Consider the following 19,976-nt stretch of genomic DNA (forward strand, 5'->3'; position numbering starts at 1 on the left):
TTTTTATGTTAGAACTCTATAGAATTCTCTGTGCATCTCTTCTCTTTTATTTTATTTTACTACCGGAATTAATGGAATTCCACTTTCTAGTGTGTTCTTCCATTAATATGTCCGGCTAAATTCCCTATTTTCTGGTTAAGGTATGGTGATTGCTTGATTCCCGTTATGTTGTGAGATCTAATCTGTGTTCTACACTTGTCAAACAAATATTCATGTTATTCTCTGTGCTTTAATTACAAACATCTGATTTATGAATGATTCGGCCGGTTGTTCATTATCAAGAAGGTTTGCTTAGCTACTTGAACTTTATAAATCCGTGTAATTGTTTATTTAGTTCAATACTTAGTGGCAACGTAGCATGATTAGTTATGTCACAGTATTTAATTATGTTATGGGGAATGCATGATCTAGTTTAAACGAATTGTCCTCGTAGGAGTTTGTTGATTAGAATCAGGCCTTTCTAATTCTTAATGCTGTTAATAGATTAAATCTTGTGGACGTTCCCAAGGTTGTCTGTTAATTAGAGATCTAGCCAACGGTCGTATCTTGGCTAACGAAAAGGTAAGGAAAGGTGAGGTTGTTAGGTCGTACCAACGACCATAACTGGTTTATTTGTCCATACATGTGTTATTCTTGCATCAATGATCAACTCACGGGAATCAAGCATAATTCTAGCCTTAACCGGGAAATCTCTCTCTCATATCTCTATCAGGTATTTTTAATTATTTAGTTTTTTTATCACTTCTATTTATCACAATCTTCCCCCCATTATTTTCTATTTTTCCAAAAGAAATCAACTTAAAGTCAATCTCTGTGGATCGACCCTACTCCCACTTTCACAAGTGTAGTAGGAATTATTTTTGGTGACTTCGACACTCATCAATTACTCTTGGCATACCAAATTTAGAGAAAATATTAGTCTTGACAAATTCCATAATAGTTTTAGCATCTTCAGTTCGAGTAGCTTTTGGCTCCACCCATTAGACACATAATTTACACTTAAAGTAATGTAAAATTTGCGAAAAGAAGGGGGAAATAGGCCCATAAAGTCAATTCCCTATACGTCAAAATACCTCAAGCACAAGTATTGGGGTAAGGGTCATTTGATTGCGAGGACCAAAGTTTCCCACTTTTTGACAATTTTCACACGATTTAAAGAATAAATATGCATATTTGAATTATTATTTTTATAATTTCTAAAGATTCTAGGTTGTCTTTAAGAAAAAATGAATTTTAGGCTTGATAAAAAAAAAAAATTCAATTATCTTAAACTAAAAATATTATGATGAAATTACTAAAAATTTGAGAGATGTTAATGATAACTTAACTAATTTAAACTACTAGAAATTTTTCTCATTGTATTCTTTTTAAAATAAATTGATTATATATATATTTGAAGCCACATTCGATTAAAAATACAGATGCACGGTGTACTTATTGTATAATTTATCTTAATATTTTTCACATTATATATTTTAAGTTTATAAAAAATTTAAGAATATATTATATATTATATAGTTGTATCGTGTTCTATGTTTTTTATATTTTTCATATTATTATATCCATATCATATCATAACCGTGTTGCCATATCCATATCCTTGTATCATAAGAACTAATCCACAAATTTTTCTGTCCTACGAAATTGGATTCGTTGAGTCGTCGTTATATGAGTTAATGATTTCGGGGGCGGAAAAAGAAAATGCCTTGCAAACTTCCAATGTGGATGTTGACCTTCACATGAGAAAGATCAAACCTCCAATAGTTGAAGAATACCTCCCAAATGCAAAAGTAACTAAATCATCATTGAATTTCTCTACTCTGTACATTTTTAACTAACACCTCTCGAGAATGCACTATTCTTTACCGATTGGCAAGCCATTTTTGTCTAACTCTCCTAAGCTTTATCCCTGAACTTGTGGATATCCACTTTATAGAATTCTCGCGTCCTCGGCACTAGAATCAGACAACTAACTGTTCTTTGTCTCACTCTCCTCGGCTTCATCCCCGAACTTCTTATAGATATCCCCTCTATAGAATTCTTGCGTCCTCACGACTAAAATCAGAGAACTAATTGCTCCAAAGAATGTTATCGAAGCCAAAATTAGAAAGGCCAGTCGATAACATCGTGCACCGATGCAAGTCAGTTGCTTCACCGACGACCTTGTCATTCCCTTCTTGGCTAGTTCCCTCAACGCCTCTCTATCGTAAAGCGGTCCCGTTACCTTAACATTCAGTATGTAAGAACCAAGTGGGCTAGCCAGCTGCCCACAGTTGAACAATGTGGAGTAGTATTTGAGCCCAAAAAGCTCAGAAATGATCGCGAAAAGTAAAGGCAGCTGAGCTCCGAATGAGAACCCAATGATCACTGATGCAACATAGACTGAGCCCTGAAATGGGAATGCAATGAGGATAAGACCAATGCAGGAGAGGAGGAGGACTATTGTCATCATGAGTGGCCTCGGGAATTTGTACTTTGCCAGAAGAGTTTCAGACACAAATCCTGAGAAAACCCTACCAAAGTAGTTCCATATGCTGAGAAGTGAAACAAATGACTTTATAGTCTTTGTGGGGTATCCTAGTGACTCTCCGATCTGTCCCAGGTTGTCCACGGCGGTTAAGCTTGAGCCCAGACCGCAGAACGTAGCAAGAAATAGAATCAGCATGTCTGTGCTCAAGAGTGCTTGCAAAATAGTGTAGTCCTCTCCCCTTTCTGGTTTCTTGAAAATGTTTGCGAAACATGACTTCATTTTCGATCCCCCCACCGGCTTTTCGCGTTCAGGTTTCGAGTCCCCAGGCAAAAGTCCTGTCGGTTTATCAATGGTTATTCGAGCTGGATTTAAAAGGGGCTGTTTGTTTTGACTCCAAAGTGTAAACTCCTCTCTAATGGCTATAAACAGAGGGAGGAAGAGCAAAGCACAGACTACAGTAGCACTCCCTGCATAAGCTGCCTGTGAGAAAGCCACCAGTTTCTGAACTACAGTCATGACCATGATAAAAAGCGCTAGCACGATTGAAACGTAGAGGAACTGGTAAAATATCTTGAGCTCATTCGTCTGCCGAACGACCTTCATTTCACGAATTGTATAAACAAACACCACAGACAAAGCAGCTGGGAGCCAGGCAATCAGGAGAATAAGAGCCTTGGAATCATTCCCATATACAGCCAAGTAGATTTGTGTCAGGATTGCACCACTCAGCCCCGTGAACCCTTTCAACAGGCCTAACATGATCCCTCGGCTTACAGGGAAGTTCTTGACAGAAGTAACAAGAGCGCCAGTGTTCGCAAAGTTCTGAGAATTCGCACCAATGCATATGTAGATGCACATCTGCCAGACTGCCGGCCTGGAAATCTTGCCCGTGACAGCTAACCATATCATGAAATAGCCTGCAAAGTTCATGGCTGCGCCAATCAGCAGCAGGAACCAAGTTGGAGTTACCTCAGCGATCAGGCCTGACAGGACACCGACATTTGCGCCAAGATCCTTGAAGGAGCCTAGGAGATTTAGCGTTGTTTGATCGTATCCGAGAGTGGCCTTGATCTCGTTGGAGTAGACTCCGAATAGGTAAGTTGCTCCAGCCCCAGCCATGATAAGGAAAGAGGCGAAGAGGGAGAACCATCGGCCGCGAATTACGTGTACCGCGAAGCTCATCAGCTGGCTGCGCCTGCCGACTGATGGTGCCTCGCCCATGTTTCTTGTTTTGGTTGTGGAAGTTGCTGAGGAATGAAAGCAGAGAAAAGTTGTATTTGGTAGAATTTTCTCTCTTTTTGTGTGTGCTGTATCGTTAGAATAGGCCTAATTGGGGGGTGTGGAGGGATGCACGTAGAAGTTCTTCTAGACAAGAATACCAACGGTTACTTATTGTCAAACTAGGAGCGTCCATTTAACAAAAGAAGTGGCAGAATTTCACTTTCTACCGTTATTTATCTTTTTACTAAATACATTTACTCTTATAACTTTGGTACTTTTAATACATTTAGTCTTATAATTATTAACTGAACAAATTTAATTTTTGATGTATCTCATGAAAGCATATTTAGTCCTTTATGTTTGATAGGTGTGATACTTTCGATTATTTTGGTTGTTAGGAAAAAAAAAAAACAAAGGCCAAAAAAAATTAAGTGAAATGAACTCACGATACTTGGACTTTTGAGAATATTGACTTTATGTTTTAATTTTTTTGACAACAATGTTAGGGTTATTGCTCACAAGAAAAATATACACTTCCTCAACATTCAAAATCCTAATTTTCTCCTAAATTTTGATTTTCACTCACAGGCCTAACTTTTCCCCCAAATCCTTTCCCTCAGTTCTCTTCCAAAATCCCCTCCAGTTCTGTGTTCGAAACGCGCAAAGTATGCTAGGATGATGGGAATGACGTGATTTTTTTTTTTTTTTGAGCTTTTTGTTTGATAATCAGTAAACTTTAGAAAATATCCAAGAATTCTTCAATTGCAATTGCGGCGGACATGTTCGGTTCAGGTCTTTATTATATGAGTTTTGGGCTCTATACACAACATTTCTTCGAAAACCAAGCTTCCTTTTTTTTTTTTTTCCTTTTTTCTTTTGTCTTCAATTGTGTGCTCCAAACTGCAATCAAATTAATTTATTTGTGTTGTTTCATGAGATTTGCCCACATTCGAAGAGATTATGGAAATTTTATGTGTTTTTAAACGGTGATCATTTGGAAGTTTGGGAAATTCTTTTCTAACACCAATATTATGACGTACATTTTTTTCATATATCCACTTTCTCAACTCTTTCAATAGTTTTACTCTAAAACCAACAAATATATATACATTTGATAACATATATATAATAGATAATTAAGTTATAAATTTAAAAATTAAATGCCTTTATATATAGATACAGTAGTAAAATTTTTTGTACATATCTTAATGTAAGCTAACTAAACCTCTAAACGCATGACTTGTTGCACCGGCTTGATCACAAACACTTAAATCTCACATAGAAAATCAAACTTACCGTATAGTAAAATATATAAGAAGTAAGAATAGGGAAAAAAATGAAAAATAAAATAAGAATGAATAAGAGTGTAAGTATTTTTTTTAGTCATTTTGTAATGGAAAAAGCCACGAGTTTTGCCATGACCTTCATTTCCGTTGCAAAGTCCATGGCAAACCTCATTGCAAAACCTCATGGCAAAAATAATTGTTGCAATGGCTTCTTTCTGGTGCAATATTTGTTGCAAATTATTAGCAATGGACATAATTTAAAAATCCATTGCAAAATTAGCTAAGGATAATATCTGTTGCACAAACTGTCGCAAACTAGTAATGGATATGTTCCGTGGCAACACTTGCCGCGACTTTTGTAATGACTTGCAACAAAAGTTTGACCGATTTTTGCAACGGATTTTTGCAGCGGAATTTCCACTGTAACATTTCATTGTTGTTTTGCCACGGAATTTGGCACGAAAAACTCAATTGTTGAATTTTCGTTGCAAAGTTGTAGCAAGTTTGCCACGAAAATTTTTGTTGCTATAACATTGTCTTTTTGTAGTGGAAATTAGGGCGAAAATGAGGAATTAAGGCAAGGGTGACGAATGAAATTGTCTGGTTGTGTTTAGTAATAAACACGTGAATTTTTCTCTGTAATATATCTCACTCGTCGACACAAAAGGACTAAAAATGTCTCATCTTTTAATCAGAAAAGACTAAATGAGTTCCATCTAGTCGTTACAGGACTAAGTGTATCAAAAATACCAAACTTACATGAGTAACATGCTTATTAAAAAGATAAAGGATGAAAAATGCAAGAATCCTATAGTTACAGGACTAAAAATGAAATTTGGCCTTTACACCATCGATTTGTACATTGACTCTGAATCATATATTACTAAAATAAAATAAAAAAAATCATTCTTTACTATTATTTTAAATGGGGATACTTTTATTGCACACTCTCTTGAAATTTGATGTAACTGCATATAGAATACTTGTGGCTTGAAAAAATTATATTTGATACCTTGTTTATTTTCTTCTAAAAAATAGGTTCATCTAATAGTCAATATTTACTATAAAATAAAAATTTATACTTACCTACAATAAATTTATTATTGATTTATTGCATGTCAAATAAATATTTTATGATTAAACTATCTTTATACGTCTTGTTAAAACATATGAGGAGGTACTTCTTTATCTTTATAAAAATGATTTGATAAGAAAAGTATTTATTTTGTTTATAAGCCAATTCCATCCACTGACTTTATACCCTAGAGGAAGACATAAGTAGGAACCATTTTCAGACTGCAAAGAAGCATTCAACACTAGGCTAAAATATCATTAGTACAAAATAATGAATTTCTCATTAACATATTTACTGCATTATTTTTTCCCTTTACTTTTTTCTATTACTTATGGAATACATAAGTTATGAGATTATCATATTTAATTGGAGATGAGCCATTTTTGTTTTTATTGTACTATTTTAATGGATAAGATTCAATACAATTTTGAGAAAAATAAACTAAAGATTTTGAAAAATAATGAGAAAATAATAAATTTTCTATCTCAGATAATTAAACATCCCCGTGCTTTTGTAAAATAAGAATGAAAAGTGCTTTTGTAAAATAAGAATGAAAAGATTTCAAACGTGAACTTTTGGGAGAAATTATTTTAATAATATTAATTTTTTTTTTTATAGAAATAGAGGTGTTTCGAATTTTTGCTGTCATTTTTTATTTAAATTTTTTTTCAGCGGAATCGCGATGCTATTTTATATATATATATATATATATATAAATTAAAACCCCACGACATTAGATCTTCATAAGTTCATTTAACCATTATCATGGCCAACTGTCGCTTGCTTCTACTTTTTATATTGTTTATCCTGATAGCAGGCTTTCTCTCTTCTTTAGAAGAAAGGTTTTACAATTTGGATTTATTGGTTGTTTTCATGTTTTTATTAAAATTTAAACAAACACATTTTTTCTTGATATTGCATTACTTTGAATTCATTCTCACTGGCAATTTTTAATATTCTATTTTACTACATTGATGAACTGAATATTTGTGGATTTAGACTATATGTTCATATAGTGTCCTTGCTCTGGATCGGTTGTATGTAGGTCCTGTTGGCTGGGCAAAGATTGTACGGACTTCCTCTTTCACAGGTTTGTTAGTGACACAACCATTCCAGTTATTCTCGGCAGGCTGACGATAGCAGCCATCAGGTTCGTAGTTTAGTGATTGCGTAACTGAATTTGCCTTGAGCATATGTGTTTATATATATAGGGGCGGAGTTTTGAGTTCCAATGACGACTTTAAAGGCATTGAATGATCATGTTAGGCTGTTGAAGAATCAATCCTCCATTAAAACATTAGTCCTTTGAATTTTCTCATTTTCTGCACTCTACGCTGTGTTTGTCATAATGGTACTATAATATCACCTTTATTTCACCATCATATCATATTAATAGTTACCAAAGTAGACAGTATCCAACGTATTTGCCAATGTTGTCTGTGATTTCCGAAGAGACTCGAGTTTGATACAGGTTCAATCCCCATTACACCAAACATCGTGTTTCCCATAATTCGGAGTTATTACTGAATGCATTTGAGTCATTGGAAATCAAAGGTCAGCCCCTCTATATCATACCTATATATGTGTGTGTGTGTGTGTGTGTGTGTGTGTGTGTGCAAACAACAGTTGTTTTCAAGTAATTCATCATCAAGCTACATATGGCAAAATCCACAATAAGCTTGAACATCTTCATTGACCCCCAAAGCAAAAGAGTGTTGTATGCCGAGGCCGGCAACGATTTCATCGATTTCCTCGTTAGCATTCTGGGTCAGTCGGTCGGTACTCTCATTGGCCGGTCCCGAAATCCAGAAACAGCAGGCTCATTAGCAAGCCTGTATGAAAGCATAAATGGCCTGAATGAGTCCTATTTTGTACAAAAACACATCAAGGACACCGTTTTGAAACCAGCTGTCCATAGGCCTGGTTTTGATGTTGCTCTGCTGGCCCTCTATTATACGCAGACTCGAACGGTATTTTATAGGTGCAATAAATTAGACGGTTCATGTCCTTTCTATGTTTCTGTGTGTTCAAGCAGAGCTTGTCCAAATTGCAAATTAGGCACAATGACACAGCTTGCGACAAATGTTTCTTCACCTCCAATAAGTAGTGATGGATTTGTGAAGGGGGCGGTGACTTACATGGTGATGGATGATTTGAGTGTGAAGCCATTGTCCACCAAGTCCACTATTAGTTTGCTCCAAAAGTTCAATGTTAGGGATGTGGAGGAAAAAGTGGTGAGTGTGGGCAATGATGAGGTAAGCATCGATCATTAGTTCCCTGCTTCTGTTTTTCTTTCAAAGGATTCTTGTTGTACTAGTAATAATAAGTTAGTTATCAATGTTGTTTCTTGGCATAAGCAGGCTGTGAAGCTGTTGAGTTGTGCTTTGCAGTCAAAGAGCGTTCTCACTGATCTCTTCTTCAAGGGTGTTAACTGAGTGCAGGGACGGAATCGGCTTTGTCTATGCTTTGCTTTGTGTGTACTCTTGCATACACTTCATCTCCTATCTATCAATATGCATATTAATTCAGATTAAATGATTAAGAAAGTAGTCCACCATCGTCCGAATTGGATGTCTAATGTGTTATAGCAGTACGTTTTGTCGTCGGAAGATTTGTTGCAGTGCTCATTTTATTTGAATTTTTAATGAAAAATTGTTACAAGGAACAACAGAACGACCTTCCAGCCCAATCATCAGCAAGGTTGGCCTGCCTGCTTGCCGTCGAAATTGGGCTTGATCTACATACTTTTTACTTGTAACCTCGTCAACTTAACTTTTCTATAATCAAGCCTCGATGGGATTTAATTTAATTGATTGGATGTCCATAACATCAATTACACTCCTATCATTAGTCTTTTCAGGAACACCCCTCTTAACTAAAATAATAACTAAAATAATGTCAATTCTCAATTTTTACTATTTTTTTTTTTTTTTTTGTAAATGTAAGTTTCATTAATAAAACAAGATCGTACAGTCTTCCTCGACAGGCCAAAGTATACGCTATAATTTATTTAATGCACATGAACTAACTGAACGAGAATGGTGGATATGATATTCGATTGTTATGCTCGAAGCGTCTCAAATTTCGTTATTTGCAGCCCGGTCAACGTCCCGTGATCACTCTTTATTTTGTCTCAATTTTTACTATTACTAATAATACTTTCTTTAACTAATTATCAACCATAATCTCGTCCAATAAGGACTATAATATTTACAAAACATTAAAGCATAAAAAATTCTTTTGTTAACTTGCAAATCAAAATTTTGTACATTTCATTTAATATTAACCAATGTATGAATAAACTTAAATAACTACATAAGTTTTATATATGTGATGTGTTTATATTACTTAAAATAAAAAAAATACAATAAAATTTGAAATAAAAAATACAATGTGGAGAGGGTTGCACGAGATGGGGCTCTCAATGTATCATCATTGTGTGTAAATATATGTATACACACACATAACACCAAAAAGAAAGAAAAAAATTACACGCACACATGAATAAAAATAGGAATTGGGATGCCATATGGATGAAGTGCATGGTTTCAAGAAGCCGATTTGGTAGCAGCTTTTTATGCTGTGAACGGCTACTTGGGATTCCCATTCCCATTTCAATGTAAATAATTATGATTATCACACACACATATACAATCACTTTTTTCTTTTAAATAAAGAGGAGAAGGAAAGTGGTAACCGTACAGGACATAAAGTAGAAACCGCGTTTGACTATATTATGTCTTTCATGTGATCACAACTTTTGAACTTCGTAGACGGAAATATTCACAAGCTCCTATATAAATCATAGTTATTAATTTGTTTGGATAAATTGAAAATTGGCTGGTCTAAAGAGTAGATTGTACTTCCTTTTGATATACTAATATATCTTATTTTCAGTATTAAGAACTTATTTTCTGAATATACATATATATATTAATAATTTGATTAGACATTAGTCTAAAATAAATAAAATAACACATTGATCTATTTTTTACGAACTTTTTAAGGAAACATAACTTGAATCATTTTCAACTCTAAAAGTATTTCTAAAATCGAAACCTTATTTTAGTTCTAACTCGTTTTCTACTAACATTAATTGTACCAGTAATGTTCAATTTACCATAACTAGGACCATTTTTTTTTTTTTTACCAAAACTCCATTCCATTGTACCCTAATAAATAGAATTAAATTGGCCAAAAATTTGGAGGAAAAGGAAATATTAAACACCACGGCTTTCTTCAACTTTTCATGCCAAACGTGACTTATGTGAGTCCATTTCAATATCGATCGCCTCCTTTCTATGACCATTTTGATTCCTAGAAACTAAAAGACATATGTCCAAAATAGAAAGAAAATAAAATAATGAAGGGTCTAAATTCTTGAAGAATTTTAACATTTCATATATACTGCCAATTTATGTATATGCTGATTGCCAACTTCACATGGTATGGAATATTTTCCCAGTCAAATTTGGCATTTATACTTATGCTAATCATGAATCGTTTTATTTTGAAAATATTTAGCCTAGTGGTTAAAGTTGAGATCACATGAATAAGTTCAAAATCATGAAATTCGAGTCCCACTAGACGTATGAGTATTTATCTCACTTAATGTGAATTTATTTGTAATGGGTATTTTATCCCATTTAATTTAAATTTATCACAGTCTTAATTTATTGTAATATGAATTTATTGATTGATCGATATATCGTCATAAATATTAATATAATTATATAACCACCGATTCCATATTTTTTTTAAACAAATCATGCATGGCTTTGATAATATAATTAAATGGATTTGACCGAGTCAACAAGCATGTTATTGAAGCTGCTTTGAGTTCTATTTATCAAATTTAATATAAATTTTACATTGATTTGAATATGAAACGAGATAAATTCAAGTACCTTTACATTTTTCCATATAAATAAATCATGTTTAGGCAAGTAGATGGAATTTGAATCCTTTGTGGGTATCCCAATTAAAAGTCTATCAACACATAATATTTCAGTTCATAAAGCCTCATTTATGCATACCCAGTTTGATCAGTGCAGTCCCACTAATTCTGGTTTCTATTGGTCAAAGTATCATAAGGCAATCACTATCAGTTTATGATACACATAAATTAGCGAATTCTATTTTTTCAGTGTGATTGAATTAAGGCCAATACGATATAAATTAATTGTTGAAATTGAGACCCCATAATTATGAGATAACGAATTCAAATCACATCAATTTGTTGGTATTGTTTTACTTAAAAATGTGTTTGGTAAGGGAAAAAAAATAGCAGTGAAGTAAAACTCGATGCATATGAAATTCCTCTAAAATTCAATTTTGTTTCCATCCAAAATTGGATGGAAAAGTGAAAGTATAAAGTTAAAAAGACAAAAAAGTACAGTTTTTATTTACTCTATTACCCATGTATATCTATATATATAATTTTTCTCCAAAGTTGTTTTTGTTATCAACAAAAACACTGATGTCTGGACTTGAATTATTAGTTGAAATATTGTTAGAAATTTTTATTTTATTTAAACTAAATAGTTTAAAATAAATAATAATATTCATTTTGATAAATATTTTTACTAATAAAAAATACTTTTGTTCTTATTTGATAAATATTTTTACTAATAAGATTCTCAATTTTTTTATATACTAAAATTATATTAGCATAATATTAATTCATTTATTTTTTAATACAAAATAAAGAGAAGGGTTATTCAGTAAAATCATAAAAATTAGTTTTTTTCTTTTCAATATGTTGTCCTCATACCAAATAAGGGAAATTATTTAAAATTTACTCCCTTTTTCAATCATACCAAACAAATTGAAGGATAACTATTATTATTTTTCTCCCCTTTCACTGTTTCTCTCCCTTCCACTTCATTTTCTCTCACTTGTACCAAACGAACCCTAATGAAATACTTGTCAATATACTTTCCCAGTACACACTTGTTAATTAGTTACATGCTCTTAACATATTTAGGATTGTAATTATTAATAATTAAAATTTAAAATAAAATTATAATTGAAAGCGAATTGAATTGACAGGAGCAACTAATGTTTTAGATGCTTATTTTATTTGATGTTATTCCGACTTTTGTAGCTAATCAGCGCTATGATGATAATTCTCATGTATCAGCTACATTGCTAAACACCTTCCTACCAAAAATTCTTACCCATATCTAATCTATAATATATGTTTCTTATTTAAAATAATAATAATAATAAAGAATGTAGAGGAATTTCTCGAGCCCACTTCTCATTATTTAAATTTGGTCACTTTGGTAATTAAATGAGCAGCCGCAAAGCCGCGTTTGTCTTTAAAAAAAAATCAAATACGTACAAATATTCTCGAGACAAATACTCCACACAATTATTTATTACCTCAACTGCAACTTCCTACAACTATATATTAAAGTTATTATATATAATAAGGGATAATGAAAAATTCTGCGTACAGAAAATTCTAAGCACAACGCGTCTGCACAAAATAATTATATTGATTTAATAATCAATTTACTCGAATTTCTAGAAAAAAAAGTATAAAGAATGCTACCGAATTCCCCATTATCTATAGCTTAATTTAAAAGTGCGACTTTAGGAGTTTTGTTTATGCATAACCATGTAGTCGTTTGAGACATTCTTCTGTTTAGGGATAATTAGTCTCATGATTAAGCACTAATATACTAGGGTTTGTAAAGTGATCTATTGTATCTCAACGTTTAAAGGGTCAAATTAAGTCTTTTTTTTTTTTTATAATTTTTCCTTTTTACTTTTTTGTAAATAGTCAGAAAGAGTCTATTGTGGATTTAGTAAAAAGGACAATGAGGGAAGAAGATTTCAAAAAAATAAAAGATTCAATGGTTATAAAGCTAAGTAGCTAGTTTTGGCAGTAAAAAATATTTTAAAGAAGAAAATAAGAGAAGAATAGTAATTTAGTATTTTGGTCTAAAAAAAAATTGATTAACTCGTAATAAATCAGGAATAAGTTGATTTGGGATAATATGAATTTTCATTCAATCTTTTATTGATATCGACAAATTTCGTAAATTTGGACTAACGGTTGATCTATTTGTTGCACGAAAACAGATATGAAGATACTAGGTATAATTTTTTAAAACTACAAGAAGTTCATATGTAATTATACCAAACCTCAAGAGATGATGGTGTAATTATCCATTTTTTAACTGAAAAATCATTATCTTTTCTGTATTAATAGATGTAGAATGACACATAATCCCTGAAAACTCAGTATGCGCGCATCGTATGACTGGATCCCAAGATTATCTGGCCATGAAGTTGAGTGATGGATTGGAATGACACGAAATGTAAACTTTAGGAATAATAAGATCAAAAAATGAAGATAAGAAACTAAAGTAATTTTATACACACACTTAAGTAAACATTTTTTACATTTACCGATTGACAAATTAACAATTGAAAATAGCTCGTAAAGTGCAAAAATACTGTATTTTAGTATTGACAAACACTCCAATAATCTGTAGGATCGCTCTTCGTTTTCTTGTGCCAAATGAACAATTAGCAATATTTCAGATACTTACATCAAATATACTGACGAGGATTAAAAACTGTTAACTGCATAATGACGAATGCTTGGAATTAACATTAACATAAGAGAAAATACTAGTGGGCTAATTTTGCAATGAATTAATGTATATTAAATAGTATAAATTAGCAATGAAAATTTTTATTTGCTAAATAGTTCGATGCTAATTTTAACATCAAATTTTTCGTAGTTATTGGGCTTTTTTCTTATAGTGGTTCCAGATCATTGTTAGATTGTCATCCAAATCAGCTCTAGATCGTAGAGGACCTCTAGCTGGATCATTAGCCCTCCAGGTTTCAAGTGGAAAAATATTGATCCTCTACGTATTTTTATGACCTTAAGTTTTTCTCTCCTACGATCTTACTAGTTTAAATATTGAATAATTATAATTAGGATTTTTTTAGTGTTGTTCTCAACCTGTTTTGATCATGATAAGTTACATAATTTTCAGCCCACTTAAATATATTTGGAATTCGATTTAGATGATGAGCGGACTTTCCTAATTTGAACACGTACGAGCGCTGCATACTAGTCATCCCGTGATTTTTTTAAAACTCGATGGGCGGAAAAGAAAAGAAAACAACAGTTAGTCTTAATGACTAAAGCATTGAAACACAATCAACCCATAATCAACAATATGGTTAACACATAATAGCGTAGAAGAAAATGTAATTGTGGTAATTAGTTGGATGGAAGTGCAAATCACATGAGGGAATGGATGAGCAGCAGCGCAGCTGTCTCTCTCTACTCCCGCATTTGTCGCTGATATGTAAAATTCTGCATGCGGACATGTGATGCCTACAGCCCCACTCCCTATTAACAACACTCAACGCTCTTTCTTCTCATACTTGCAGAGTCAGATCAGAGTAGAGATATAGTATACTTTTGTGCTCTGTTACACATTTCATTCTCGAGTCAGATGGTTTGGCAGTGATGCTCTTGGCTTTTTCTGCTTTAGTCCAACCCCCCCATGAATAATAGAATAAATAAATAAATAAAATAAGAAATAGAAAGAAATTAAAACAGGACACTGTCTTGTCATAGTAAAGAGCTTTGCTTGTTTTTTTTTTTTTAAATAATGAATTATAAATTACTTCGAACATAATATAGTAGGAGTTTTGGTCGGTTCTAGAATTTTCTAGCTATCAAAAATACCTAAAATCAAACAAAACTTATCTTGTTTACTATGTCATTATATACTGTGATTTGTAATTCAATCAGTCTCGCGTTACGCAAGTTATTATTTGCTTCGAGTTTATATGAGACAATTTTATTTTGAAAAAGCACTTCATTAAGTTATGTGATGGAAATTGAGTAACTCAAACCGAATACTTTTTTATCCTTTCTTCTTCATCATGCCTTCATTTATGACTCCCAATGAGTATACAAAAAGGATCATTCTCGAGGTTCTTCATACAAAATCTTAAAATATTTTTATATTTTTTTATTCTCACATTTGAGATTTTATTGGCTTTTTTCGGATCTCTGGTAGATTGGTCCGTAGGCCTTCCTCCATCTTTTTTTTTGGGGGGGTGGGGGGAAGAGCCTCGTATATCTTTGTGCTTAGGGGCATAGCTCGTACACGTTCTACGCCTTAGGATTGGATTTGTATTATGATAGACCTTCCTTCATGATTTTATATAAGCAAACTACTCTTACTTCTCTATTATCATACGAGACCCGTAGGATTCGTATTTTTTCCCCCAGGTGGTAGCATATTGCTCTTGGGCGTATTAAAAAAGCTACACATTTCTCTCTTAGATTGCAGATTGTGTCCTCTTTCCTCTCCGTAATACCACTTTATACACATCATTAGGGAGAGAAGGTCCCAAGGATTATAAGTTTCTAAAATTCTTCATTTGCAATCAATATAAGACAATGTATCTACATCCACATATATATATATATATATATATATAAATTAGGACCCTCGATGTCATGATATATAACATTTACGATAAGATTCGTTCCAACAAAAAATAATATTTTTACATACTTTTGTTCAGTTTCAATATTTTTCAAATGACAAACATCTCCATTTTTTGGTGAATAGCAATTTACCCTCTGTGATAAAATGACAAATTACTCTCTATGAAAACAAAAAATAAAATTCATTCCCTCTATTTTTTTTTTTTAGAAACTGAGGCAATTTACCTCCCTGTCTAAGAAGATAAATTGCTTCATTTGAAAAAATATAGAGAGGTAAATTACTTTTTTTTTTTTTCATAGAGAGTAATTGCTCATTTGCAATATCACAGGAGTTGCTTGCATTTTTATCATGATTGTTGTCTCCTCCAAGAATTATAACAAACAATTTTTTTTATACATATTAAATATTTTCCAACCATATGCAAAAAATTGAATGAAAATGCATATTTACCTCTGATTGATTTATTATTGACTTATTACGGATCAATACGAAGCTACCTTATACATCTTCATACGTTAATGCATGTGATGATTCACCTTTACAAAAGGTAGTTTAATCATTAAAAAATTATTTGACTTGCAATAAATAAGTACTAAATCAGTCAGGGGTAAATTTATCAGTAAATTTTGATTAATAGATTGATTTATTTGTTAGATGAAAACAAACATAACGGATGTTGGATATAATTTTACAAACTACGGGGATTTAAGTATAATTATATCAAAATTCAGAGAATGCAGTGTAATTATTCCTAAAATTTAAAAGTGAGGGATCCTTCCATAATTATCGAAACCTTGAGGACGTATGTGCAATTATGACTTAATAAAAAGAGCCAGAAGTTGGTCTTATAAAGAAGAGTAGAAACCAGTGATCAGTCATTCCCTCCCTCTCCCACTCTCTCTAACTCCTCACTCTCCTATCAGGTAAAGCAGCCATGGATATTCAGAGAAACCTTCTGCTCAACTGGACTTACTTCCACCAAGAAAAGGTGAGAAACCCTCTAATTACTCTAGCAGTCTTCCATTTCTTGCTATGTAAAAAGTGCTAAATCTTGTGTATTTAATTAATGTTCAAACAGAGCATGGATGAGCTGAGGCAAACGCTTCTGCTGACAATGGAGCTCGAAGATACACGAATGAAAGCTCAAGAGGAGCTTAAAATGAGAGACGAACAGATCTCCCAACTCAAAGAGCTTCTCAACAGAGCCATCAAAGAGAGGGACGAAGCCCAAGAACACTGTCAGAAAGTTCTGTTCGAGAAGCTGTTGCTGCAGCAGCAGCTGCAGTATTCCGGGGGTTCAAGCGTTGAAGATGATCACAAACGGGGAATGGACGGCTTTTCCTCCTCAGATTGTGATGAAAGCATCGTTTCATCACCACACCACCTGCCGCCGCCGCCGGCAGAGTCTGAACCCGAGTTGCCTATAGTTCTGGACAGGCCGCTGCCGGAAAAGGGTAAGCTTCTGCAAGCAGTGATGAAAGCGGGACCACTGCTGCAGACCCTCCTCCTGGCCGGGCCCCTGCCACAGTGGCGCCACCCTCCACCACCGCTCGACAGCTACCAGATTCCTCCGCCGCCGGTTGCGGTCCCACCACCAGTGTCATTCCACAGCAACATCTGTGGTAGGAATCTGAATCGGAAGAGAGGTCTGTGTGAGGGGTCGGAGTCCCCCACTGAATTGAAGTACCAAAGAGTGGTTCTGCAATGAAATCTAGTACGCTGCCGATGATTACTGATTTAGGATTTGTACAGTTGGGGGGTTGGTTTGGGAAGTGAAGATCCAAGGTTGACTATTTGAGGCTTTTGTTCTTGCTTTGTTGGCCTGCATTTTGTTGGACAGTCTCTTTCGTCACATAATTCCACTTCTTTCTTTTCACTTAGGGTCCATCAAAATTCAATTGAAATCTTTACCATAATACCACAATTTTAACACCCAATTCATCAATCACACAATAAGTATATTAACATTAATTATATTTAATTAATTATACAATAAATGCTTGCAGAATACGTTTATTGTATTAGAGATTGTGTTGATTTGTTTGATAGAATTGAACATTCGCAACGATTATTTGAAAGAATAAAAATAATTGCATTGATTGTATAGTTACATATGATAAGATGATTTGACATGTACATTCGTGCTAGATTATGTATGTTGTGTTTAATATAAGTAATTATTATACCATAATATTTATTACATTCTTTATTCAGAATTTCTGCAAATTTTTATATTAAATCATTTCCACATCATGGACCTTTATTGGACCATTTTATCAACCTAAATAAAATAGGTCATCCAGACATATCACATAAAGTGAACATAAACTTATACTATAATCAATTATATAATTACAAATATAATTTCAATTCCAAACAAATTTGTCAAACCAATCCAATATAATTATTATTTAACAATTACGCTATAAACTGTACATTAATTCTATTGTTTCTTTTCTAATATGATTTAGTCAGAATATATCATATACACACATGTACAATCAATTTTAACGAGATCTTCTATTACATTTTGATATCATATCCATATAAATTTGACATGCATTTGTTTCAAAAATGAAAACACATGTGCACCAATATGACAGTATTATATGACACATTGTCTAACAAAAGATCCTTTAAAGGATCGTCTAAAATTTGGGCGTGGAGGAGCTTGTGGTTGTGGGGGCAACAACCAGAGGGTGTGAAAAGGCCGGGTTTAGTGGGTTCCCACAAATCAAAATTGGGATCTACTAATTGAAATCATGCCTCTTAAAAATAATCTTTATATATATATATATATATCAATAAGGCTTAACTCAATAAAGGTGAGGTTTCCTAACTTTAAGGCATGAATTCGAATTCTACCAACATATGTGATATTATTTTACTTTAATAATAAGTGTCGTTTTATTTTAATAGTAACTGGTAACTAAATATAATTATCTGATATTGGTGATTGGTATATAATTGTTACAGTTATTGGTTGTTATTATATATAAATATTTAATATCGATTGATTGTGATCAATTTATTCAAAAAAATAATAGTTTATCATGTTCACTTCAATAATAATAATAATAGTTTCATTTTTTCATTTATTTAAAGTTCAAAATGCTTTAGAGAAAAGAAATAAAATGTTCCTAAAAACCTCCACAAAGTACAATTTTTGCTAAGCATAGCTTCAACATGTATTTGAGTTACTTCTTTTAAGATAATATTTATTTTAATTTGTAAAAATAATATTTATTGAAATATTTATTTTTTGCACAAACACCACATATGCCCTTATTGCTAGCTATTATTATTATTACTACAAAGGAAAAGCTAAGTAAAAAGAAAAAGTTAATTATGCACTCGATTGAATAAGACCCAAACACCCAACTTGTTCTTTTCTTTTCGTGGTGTGCAATAATCAACGTAATTATGACTAATTATTTGTACACAGTAAAAACACAAAAATCTATCGAAATAACAATTACATCATTACATTATTATTTTTAAAAAAATCAATCAATATATTCTCGATCACCATTATACTACAAAAAAAAATTTATTTGACTTGCAATAAGTTAGTAATAAATTAATTAAGACTAAATATAAAATGTTATTTATTTATTTATTAATATCTGTAAATTAATATTTTTTACTTATCACCTGTTATTATTAAATATATACTCTATTTAAGAATTATTGAGGTACTTAAGTAATATTTGATATCTTAACATAACGAATTATATAATTAATCAATTAATGTATAAAAATATACACAAATCAAATAAATGATCTACTTGGAAAGACAAATAGAAATAGAGAAAAGCACAGGACCCTAAGTGCAATAAAAGCCAAGGATCTAAATCATACTATGGTTCTGTAATAATTATAATATTTCCCCCATCATTAAATATTCCGCTATTAATTGCTGTTATTAATCATTTCTGCCCCAATTGTGCCATCATACCCTTCACCTCACTTACCACTTCATTACTCCCATTTCAATCACCACTTCACTCCCCCTTTTTCTTTAACACCAACACCCCCCACCCCTACCCCTTTTTTTCACTAATACATCTCATCTCATCTCAATAATTAAGATATGGTAAATTACATTTACACCTTTTAATTTATAATCTGTTTACATCAATCATATTTATCTTTTGTATAATTATATAAATAATTTGTGATATATGAATAATTAAATTTGCACCTCTTAATCTATAATTTATTTATAGAAAATTACATTTATCTTTTGCATACCTATAGAAACCATGGCTGTCAGTAAAAAAATAGAGACAATTTATATCATATATTGACATTTTTTAGAAATGTATGCTTAATTTTGCGCAAAAAGAAAAAGATGATTTAAGAATAATTCATGTAAACAAATCATAAGCAAGACGTGTAAATATAAATTATCCCAATGGAAT

General features: G+C 32.5%; 3 protein-coding genes across 4 annotated transcripts; 2 read left to right on the top strand and 1 right to left on the bottom strand.

The window, feature by feature from the left end:
* Nucleotides 1-1,742: 1,742 nt before the first annotated feature.
* LOC105170755 (protein NUCLEAR FUSION DEFECTIVE 4-like) lies at nt 1,743-3,876 on the bottom strand. Its single transcript, XM_011091659.3, has one exon. The coding sequence runs from the start codon at nt 3,689-3,691 to the stop codon at nt 1,970-1,972; it is 1,722 nt and encodes a 573-aa protein (XP_011089961.1). The 5' UTR covers nt 3,692-3,876; the 3' UTR covers nt 1,743-1,969.
* A 3,010-nt stretch (nt 3,877-6,886) lies between these two features.
* On the top strand, nt 6,887-8,725 carry LOC105170877 (uncharacterized). Of its 2 annotated transcripts, XM_020696930.2 has the most exons (3): nt 6,890-7,606; nt 8,088-8,307; nt 8,413-8,725. In XM_020696930.2, exons 2-3 carry the CDS (start codon nt 8,116-8,118, stop codon nt 8,485-8,487), a joined length of 267 nt encoding a protein of 88 aa, XP_020552589.1. In that variant the 5' UTR covers nt 6,890-7,606; nt 8,088-8,115; the 3' UTR covers nt 8,488-8,725. The 2 variants fall into 2 exon arrangements, with proteins under 2 accessions (XP_011090102.1, XP_020552589.1); XM_011091800.3 differs by having other exon boundaries at nt 6,887-8,307.
* Nucleotides 8,726-16,393: 7,668 nt separating this feature from the next.
* LOC105170878 (uncharacterized) lies at nt 16,394-17,428 on the top strand. Its single transcript, XM_088885247.1, has 2 exons — nt 16,394-16,540; nt 16,631-17,428. The coding sequence occupies exons 1-2, from the start codon at nt 16,487-16,489 to the stop codon at nt 17,258-17,260; spliced, it is 684 nt and encodes a 227-aa protein (XP_088741373.1). The 5' UTR covers nt 16,394-16,486; the 3' UTR covers nt 17,261-17,428.
* The last annotated feature ends 2,548 nt before the right edge of the window (nt 17,429-19,976 follow it).

This window comes from Sesamum indicum, linkage group LG9, assembly GCF_026168435.1.
Source record: "Sesamum indicum cultivar Baizhima isolate 11 linkage group LG9, ASM2616843v1, whole genome shotgun sequence".
In the NCBI taxonomy this organism is placed as follows: Eukaryota; Viridiplantae; Streptophyta; class Magnoliopsida; order Lamiales; family Pedaliaceae; genus Sesamum; species Sesamum indicum.